At 50.5% G+C, this 9,187-nt stretch overlaps 1 protein-coding gene across 1 annotated transcript; it reads left to right on the plus strand.

The window, feature by feature from the left end:
* Positions 1–2,392: 2,392 nt before the first annotated feature.
* Positions 2,393–7,200, plus strand: LOC122367960 (juvenile hormone esterase-like). Its single transcript, XM_043341529.1, has 3 exons — positions 2,393–2,524; positions 3,321–3,483; positions 4,928–7,200. The coding sequence occupies exons 2-3, from the start codon at positions 3,321–3,323 to the stop codon at positions 6,484–6,486; spliced, it is 1,722 nt and encodes a 573-aa protein (XP_043197464.1). The 5' UTR covers positions 2,393–2,524; the 3' UTR covers positions 6,487–7,200.
* The last annotated feature ends 1,987 nt before the right edge of the window (positions 7,201–9,187 follow it).

Raw genomic sequence — 9,187 nt, forward strand, 5'->3', positions numbered from 1 at the left:
ACGCATGAAGATATTTTGACGAATATCATAAATATCCCAAGGGCTTTCCATCATGCCTTCATTAGCTTCATTTTCAAATAGTGAATTTAGACAAACCTAGTGACAGATGAAGAACTACTAATTTCCTTTGAGATAAGTGACCAGTTTTAATCAGTCGTGTTATTTTGCGGGATTTGTGGTAGTTGATCATGAGTAAGAGTTTGTTGCTCAATCCGTGCAGGTCTCCTGCTAGACATAAACCAGTAAAACGCCTTTTGGGCGAAGAACGAGCGAGCGAGATAGTGAGCCCTGCACGTGCAGAAGGGCGAGAGGGTACTTCCAACGGGCTTGTGCAAAGCACCCTTCTAACCGGTCGCTAGCGGTGTACCAAATTTGAACGCAATCGGCCCAGCCGTTCCTGAGATCTGGAAGCGGCATTCTGCACGTGCGCACGTGCAAACGGGGTCCAAAATGACTTTTGCACGGCACCCTACTAACCGGTCCCCAACCGTGTACCAAATTTGAGCGCAATCGGCCCAGCCGTTCTCGAGATCTGGAAACGCCCCCTGCACGTGCGCACGTGCAGTAGCACCCTAACCGCAACACATGGGAATGCATTGCCTGGTGGGTGCCTACCTGTATGCCAAGTTTCAACGAAATCGCCCCAGTAATTACCGAGTTACTGAAATGGGAACAAATTTGGCACCTCTTATTGTTGTATTTTGCACGTGCAGTGGGGGTCACTCACATAGATGAAGAGTATCCGACCTTTGGTAGAAGGGATGCAGCTACCCTATAAAAATGACCGCAAGACAATCGCTCAAGCCGCTGCTGAGATATGGGCCTCTCAAAATAATTACTTCTGCAAAACTGCTTGAACACCCTTGACTTTTCACGTGGCACGTGCCACGGCGGTCACTGAGATGTATCAAAAGTAGTCAATTACGGGGTAGAAGGGATGGGGCTACCCAGCAAAAAAGACCGCAGGCCATTCGGTCCAGCGGTTGCTGAGATATAAGCCTCTCAAAAGCGTTACAGGCCGGGCCGGGCCGGGCCGGGCAGGGCTGGGCTGGGCCGGGCCGGGCCGGGCCGGGCCGCTCATACTGAGATTTTTCCGTTATATTGAAAAGACTTCGCTTCGCTCGCTGCGCTCGCTCGCTCGTAATCACCACAACATATGATAACTCTTCAATCATTTTCTTCGTTCACAGCCGTCAAGAACCCCATCCCTTTTTTCTCTAATTGCCGACGTTGCTAAATAAGGAGAGTGGGACGCTCGCCGTTTTGTGTTCCCATTGACCGTCTGCTAAATAGCTGCTGATTTCGCCACCCCCGCCCCGTTTCCGGCGACCCAGCGTTCCCGACTACATTGACACTGTCGTACCGTGTCCTGTCTGGCCTCCCACACATTGGGTGACGCCCTCAGTTGGTCAGTCTACCCGACAGACTGGGGATGGGGGGGGGGGGACTGGACTTTGTCAGCGTCCGGTCCGAGCTCCTCCGTCCGTGTTTGCCGGTCAGGTGTTTGCAGTTGACCTGCGGCGCATTGGCAGCGGCTGGCTGCTCGGAGGAATGAAGGGAAACGGTGTCACGGCGTAGTTATGTTATGATAGGCAGAGTGGTACGACACTGACGGGGGTGGGTGAATAGATATCAGGGCTAGGTAGAGTGCTGATAAAAAGCCTTACGTGCAATGGTGGATGGTGTGGTAGGGCACCTATAGACGCACCTATAAACGGATGAAGAGATGCATTCTGACTGATCAGCTCGTCAGCGTTGGGTTGCCTGAAGCGAAGCATCGATGGTTGGGTTGCAGGGTAGCGGGCCGGCTCGCTGGCTGACGGCTATATTGGGGTCGGCAGCCGGGGCTATGACGTATGAGCTAGCGGGACATCCGAACAACAGCGGAGCTCTAACGTGATGTCTCTTTGTCACGATATTGGAGAAGGGAACCGATCCCACAATATCTTCCCCCCTCTGAGGAACCCCACAACAAAGAATCCTCCCAGCGAAGTGTACAAAAGGAACCAAGTTTCAAACCTTGTGGGTTGTGTTACATTCGTTTTCAAGTGTTTACTTACGTATCTATAGACTATAATTACAATAAAAACAAAGTTCCTGACATGATTTATCAGTATTTCTTATGGGTCTCGTTTATCCGTCTCTTATTTTCTCAGTTAACATCTCTCCACGTTCTGCATTCTGCCGTTTCATCCTCACATCCATCGTCTCCTGGTTAGCAACAGCCATTGAACTTCCAAAGACACACACCACTCGGAGATGACTATCAGTTTAGGGTTGAATTTAGACGGCGTCTCTCCAAGGCCCAAGCCCACGACAGTCATAGGATGGGGCGATACGCCAGTCATCGCCAAGGCCGTATGTGTTTGCCTATCGCCAGCGGGCCAGAGTTCAGCGCGACTCGGCGCGGCCGGCAGAGGCGCGGTCCTGCGGCATCCGTAGCACGCTGTGTTCGCAGGGTTGGTACCGGAGTGAGTGGGAGAGACAGAACCTGACGACAGCGGCAGGCGTGAAGAGAGACACGGTGAGTAGAGGCCTGATTATTGTATGAAATAAAATGTATTGTGTTGATAATGGGGTGTACTCAGGTGCTTATTTTTTCCTTATTTGAGGAGGGGAGGGGTGCTCGTTGAACCAGTAGGAAACACGATTTATCGCAATTTTTACCAGTAATATTTCCTTTTTTAGATTTTGAAGAAAAGAAATTGCTCGGATGAAACGATCGTCCGATATTTGAAATTAAATAGCCAAATCGCCATTTGAATTTCAATGGGTTATGTGTTTGTGTTATATATTTAGCGTTAGTATATATCCCCAGATGTGACTTCACCCCGAGGAATGGCTCTCACATTAGTGTTTGACCTTGGATTGATTGGCTGAAAGGGGCGATCCCTGACCCTCTATGATTGAATCGCTACCAATCAATCACCTAAATTTTCACTTCAGGAGTCGCATAGCAGGAAGTCCTACGTTTTCAATAAAGTAAAGCAAAGCTTACACGACATGCGTGGACGGTGAATACTGAACACAAACGTTTGATGGGTGCCGTCACAGTGCTTATTCCAGTCCTGTGAAACATTAATATTTGGCTGCCTGGTCGGCGAACTTCAGTGCTCGCCAAACTGGATATATGCGGTTAAAGCCAGAATCTGGATTCTGTCCGCAACGCTGACGTCAGGAAACCCAGATCTATGTAGGCTGATGAAGTTTGTTGATGCATGACAATGTGCCGGTTGTTTGTAAGCTTGCTTTGAAATGGTACCAAAAGAACGGCGCTACATGACTAGAAGTGCCTAACACAGCTGCCTGCTGGTTTTCAGATGGCGACTGCCACCCGTTTGGCGGCGCTAGTGACTGCACTGACTCTGCTGTCAGTAGCAGCAACCGCGGGAAACCTGAGTCTGGTAGTGACGACGACAGGCGGCACCCTTCAAGGAACGACGCTCAACTCGCTCCTCGGAAACGAGTTTTTCGCGTTCAAAGGTGAAGTTAAGATGCATGACGCATTCCTACGGGAATTCGTATTGAAACACGTCAACTGTTTTCAAAGCCCATTTGGCCACTAGTGCTACCATATGAACAACACAGTTTTATTCGTCCTTAATTTAGATGATCATTGTGTAGAGACCCACTGGTAAATCATGATTTTTTTTAACGTTTTACACCAAAAATATCATGAAAGATGCGTCTTTCAGTTCTCGATGACTGCGAGTTAATCCGCGCCGGGCCGGGGGGGTGTTTGAACACCCCCCCCCCCTGCGGTTTTTCGCAGATATCTCAAAAACGGCCGCCGTTTTTGGCACACCTGTTCGTGCATCTTTTCCGCACATGTTGTGAAAATTTCAGACCCAGGTCGCCTTAGGTCAGGTCACCAGGTCACGCCAAGTGACCTCACCTCAGAAAAAATAGGAATGCTCGTCATAGCTACACCGATTGATTGATTGCCTTGAAACTTTCAGCGATTGATAAGAGCAACTATATCTACAAAATGTTTATCTCGGAATTTTGATATCGGTGACCTAAGGTCAGGTCAATTTTGCGGCCTCTCCATTATAAGTCAATGGGAGAAAATTGAAAAGCGTCTGTTTTGCACGAACGCTATTCTAGACACTCTCAAACATCGAGATATAGGTACAATTGACACACTGAACCGGAAAATGGCAACTGTGACCCCTCGTTATGTCCCCGAGGTCATCTCAGGTCACGAACAGAATCTATCAGTTTTTCGCTAATAACTTCTGGTAGAGGCGTGCTAGAGCGCTGAAAACGCCTTAGATGTGTTCGGCTCGACGTTGCGGATCGACTGATATGCAACATGACCTTTTCCGGTCAGGTCATGACCTTGACCTGAGGTCAAATTTTCAAGCTGACCTTTCAAGGTCAAATTATAGTTCATTCGACGCGTCTCGACGAGAGGAACACGATGCTGGCAAAAGTAATGTCATGGCTCTTTTGAGTCAAAAGTTATTGCCAAAAAACCTCTTTTCGTAAAAACGGCTATTTTTGAAGTTTTTGCCCTCTGGAGGCTAAACCGTTGACCTGAGGTCAAATCTGAGAACATTGCTCAGAAAGATCCGTAAAAGGGCTATCGAATGCGCTTTTCCGCGGCGCTGTAGCTCTATCGGTTCCCGAGATAGCCGTTGGCAGTTTCCAAAATGTTGAAATAGTCAACATTTTACCTTTGGTGACCTCTGGTGACCTGACCTTTGACCTGACCCAAAAAATGACCGAAGTGTTTTCGTCCTTATTTTAGACGTTCTTTCGATTGCGCTTACCGCGTGTCGCTACGTGGCCCAGGAGCCGAGTTAGACGGGGGGGGGGTGTTCAGACACCCCCCCCCCGGCCCGGCGCGGAATCTCAGAGCACCGGCCCGGCGCGGGTTAACCTTGCTCAGGCCATCCATCACCTTGCACCGTTTCGTCTGCAGGTATCCCGTACGCGGAGCCTCCGCTGGCTGAGCTCCGGTTCCAGCCTCCGGAGCCGCACAGCGGCTGGTCGGGTGTGCGGGACGCCAGTCAGTTCGGCCAGCGCTGCGTCCAGGCGGACATGTTCACTGGCGCGCCCGCCGGCGGCGAGGACTGTCTCTTCCTGAACGTGTACACGCCGCGACTGCCCTCCGAACGGGAGGACATCCGTCTGCCAGTCATGGTGTGGATCCACGGCGGAGGGTTCACCATGGGAGACGGCGACGAGACGCTGTACGGCCCGCAGTACCTGCTCGACCAGCAGGTGGTACTGGTCACCCTCAACTACCGGCTCGGACCGTTCGGCTTCTTCACCACAGAAGACGAGGCGGCACCGGGCAACTACGGCCTGCACGACCAGGTGCTGGCACTGCGCTGGGTGCAGGACAACATCGAGGCGTTCGGCGGAGACGCGGACGAGGTGACCGTCTTGGGCGAGTCAGCCGGCGGCGCCAGCATTGGTCTGCTCGTGCTGAGCCCGCTGGCAGAAGGGCTGTTCACCCGCGCCATCAGCCAGTCAGGGGCGTCTTTCAGCAACTTCGCTGCCAGCGGCTCAGCCCAGAGAAAGTATGCCAAGCGACATGCTGAGCTGTTGGGGTGCGACACGAGCAGCTCGACAGCCATTGTTGAGTGTCTTCGTGAGAAGCCTGCCTCGGAGATCATGAGTGCTCTGTCACAGGTGGACAAGCCGTCGATCATTCCCAGCTTCGTGATCGTGTACCTGCCCCGCGTGGACGCCGAAGCTCCGGCCCCGTTCCTGCCTGAGGATCCGCATGTAGCGCTGAAGAATGGGCGCTTCAACCGAGTGCCCTGGATGAATGGAATGACACGGGACGAAAGCGCCGGCACGGTCGGTATGCTCCCGCCGAAATTCCTCGCCTCTCCTCCAGATCTGAAGGCCTGGGGAAACGAACTTCTTGAGCTGGGCGATGCCACTGATGATCCAGCAGAGATCGCCGGAAGCATTTACCGCTTCTACTTTGGCGAAGATCATTCGGGCGAAGTCGACAAGCAAAGATTGGCGGATCTTTTGTCTGACCGTACTTTCGCTGTCAGCATTAGCAAAGAGATCGAGCTGGCCTCTATTCACACGCCCGTCTACAAGTACATCATGGACCACACCGGGCCCGGCCGCCTTAAGCTTCTGGATGTATTTACCTCCCTGCTGGGTCTGCCGCGGCCAGCCGGCGAGGACCTGGGCGTGGCGCACGGCGACGAGCTGATGTACCTGTTCCGTCCGTCGATCGGCGCTCCTGTCGAGCTCGGCTCGCCGGAGCACAAGGTGGTGCGCTTCATGGTCTCGGTGTGGACCAGTTTCGCGCGGCACGGCTACCCCAGCTCGGACGTGGTCCTGATGCCGCGCTGGCCGGCCTACACCACCGACCGGCAGCAGCACATGTGGCTCAGCACCGAGCCCCGCCTGGGACAGGCCGCCCTCAGCGAGCGGCTTTCCTTCTGGAACGGACTTGACATCAGGGAGAACTGGCGCGGCCCGCTGGTCCACGACGAGGGTGAAATATAGGAGGTTGATGCGCTAACGACACTGGGGTATTTGAGGTGACATTGGGCGTTTGTTTAGTACCGATTGCTCACCAATAAGGTATCTGGGTTCTGGCTGGTCAATAGTCTTAGGTTCACATAACATATTAGAACGATGCGCGAATGTAATGCCCCATTATCCTTTGGCCCTTGTTATTTTTTTTTTTTTTAAGCTGGTCGATAAAGGGTGCTGCCATGTAAAGTGTTGGAATTCCCATTAGCTGACGTTTGTAACTATAGGTGTAGGTGAAGGAGTGTTACAAAAATGACGATTTAGCCAAATTTTAACGTACGAAGCGGGTTTATTTGCTTACTTGCATTATCACCCACGGGATGGACGCCTAATGACAGACCTGACGTCGACACATGAAATGTTCCTTTAGTCCTTGGCACCAACAATGCTGTCCTCGCCGATCTTGATGTCTCTCTGAAAGCTGCCTTATACCAATGTTGTCAATAAGACTCTCGAAAAATCTTGTGTGAAAATTTGTTGGCTGGTGCAGTCGTCGTGATGAAGTTTACGAAAATGTGTCATTTCGTCTGCGTTTAGCTTTCAGTTTTGTCGCTAGGCCAAATCGTATTTTAACGTTTTCTGATTTGTTTTATAGCTACATAGTGCTGCCGATGAAACACATTATGCCTGTAGAATAGGTATGAAATTTGTCGTTTGTTTTGGTAATACATATATAATTGCTAATTGATCTGCGTATGATTTATTCATAAATCAGCTCAGAGAATGGTTGCACGATAAAACGATCTCCTTGGCTGATAGCTATGACAGCTGGATCGATCGGATTAACATAAACTATTAAAATAACTGTTATATCGGAGTCCGTCATTTTCAGGTTCAATCACTTACTAGTCTGTCTTCTCTCAGCTGCATTGAAATCACACAGTAGATAGCCGCAACCAGCGTCCTGCCGACCGTCCTATAGCGACACATCGGACATGCGTGAACGGTCCGCTGACCTGATCCTTCCTGAGGGGAAATTCTCTCAGTGACACCACAGAATACAAACTAAGGGCGGCTGGCGCCGGGTGCAACGCTTAGAGACAGTAACTCTGGGTCTTCTCGGTAAGACAGTCTTCTGGGACCGGACTGGACCGACGCAGTCCCTCCTGAGGTCAGCGATTAGGGAGACACCGCCCCGGAGGCGACTCCGCCACCCCCGCGCCGCCCTCGCAACGACGTCACCGGGCACATGTGTGACGTCATGTCTTTGGGTCGGTGACGACACGGGCGCTACCTGGCCGCGCGGCCGGCCGCTCGGCCGTCAATACGTGACCGGCGGTGACGGCGGGCGGACGGGTCGGGCGCGGCACCCTCTCTTCAGACCCGGTACGGTGAGGAAGGAACGCCAGCCGCCTGAGGGTCGTTAGGTATAGAGGCGGATGGGGAGGAGACCGTTCTCTTCGGCTATTGTCGGAAGGGCTAGGGGCTATTTTTGGAGACTAGCTCGGTACGGGGATCACGGTGGAAGGCGGAAGTTGAATCGTAGCAAGGTAGTCTTATGCATATGCATCATTTTGTCTTATTCAAGGGTATGTTCTATTTAAAAAACTATTCAGTCAGAAAGAGGCGTATGATGATGTTGTCAAATATTGATTATCATCTAACTTCTTTCAGCGGCAATATGTCATCGTCACTTATTCTATTCTGCACGTCAGTCGTCACAAACGCTTCATTTCAGCTGCTTCCATTGGTAATTTTGCCGTACAAAAATAGACGACAAAAGCATTTGCGAAATACGGCTATTGTAACGTGAAAATGTGAACCTTTTTTGGCAAGGTGTGCCTATGATCTCATTTGTCAAAATGGAACGGTAGCCGGCGGACGGCCTCCGGCGGCAAGCTTATAACTCTGCCGCTAGATAGCAGCAGAGGTTAGCGCCTGAAGTGATACTGTGCCGCATAACATCCGCGAACGGAGATCCTCGCGGGATCGACGTTTGCCTCGTGAAATCGCTTATAGCTTAGTGATTTTAATATGTTAGAGACATACTCGTAATAACGAGGCCAACACTTTGGTATCGTCATTCAGTGCACGCAACTTGAAAATGGTGCGGTCTACATCATTGAATACCGATGTCTTGCGACCTACATTAGTCGTAGGCATCAACCTATATAAGTACGTACATCGCTCTTATTTTTTATTGTAATTATCTTTAGCTTTATCGTCGTTTTATTTTTATTGCAAGGCACGTCTCGTCACGCCAGCCGTGATCTTTATCCACACTATTTGTTGAAAAGCAAATAAATTTGAGCGAAACTCGAAGTGTAGTTCAATATCCTTTCTGATTGTGCGAGGTACGAGAAATAGTGCTAATGTAACTCGAAGGCAAGCATGATTATTTCCTGAAAGGCAATGAGGAATGATACTGCGCTCCCGGCTAGTACAGATACACACTTAGGTAAATAGCATTTAATATGAAATTCAAAAACAATGAAATGAAGTTTATTTTTCTACTATTTCACATTTTCTTAAAAGGAGCTCAGCTTTTATGCTTTGGCCCAATACTTTACCTGCTCTCAAACAAATTAACTCGCCACCCAAACGGGTCATTTCCTTGCAGGCTTGACGCTAGCGAATGACAGGCAATGGTTTCCTTCTGAGTATATTAGCTATTATATTAGGGTCATTACGATTTCCACATGGTCCGTGCGTGGACGACATATAGCCGCAC

The sequence above is a fragment of the Amphibalanus amphitrite genome, unplaced genomic scaffold (assembly GCF_019059575.1).
Source record: "Amphibalanus amphitrite isolate SeventyFive unplaced genomic scaffold, NRLGWU_Aamphi_draft 000911F_arrow, whole genome shotgun sequence".
Classification (NCBI taxonomy): Eukaryota; Metazoa; Arthropoda; class Thecostraca; order Balanomorpha; family Balanidae; genus Amphibalanus; species Amphibalanus amphitrite.

Excerpts from the sequence above, each read along its gene's own strand:
- LOC122367960 (XM_043341529.1), top strand. The coding sequence starts at position 3,321 with ATGGCGACTGCCACCCGTTTGGCGGCGCTAGTGACTGCACTGACTCTG. Across the intron at positions 3,484-4,927 it reads CGAGTTTTTCGCGTTCAAAG|GTATCCCGTACGCGGAGCCT; the intron begins GTGAAGTTAAGA and ends TTTCGTCTGCAG.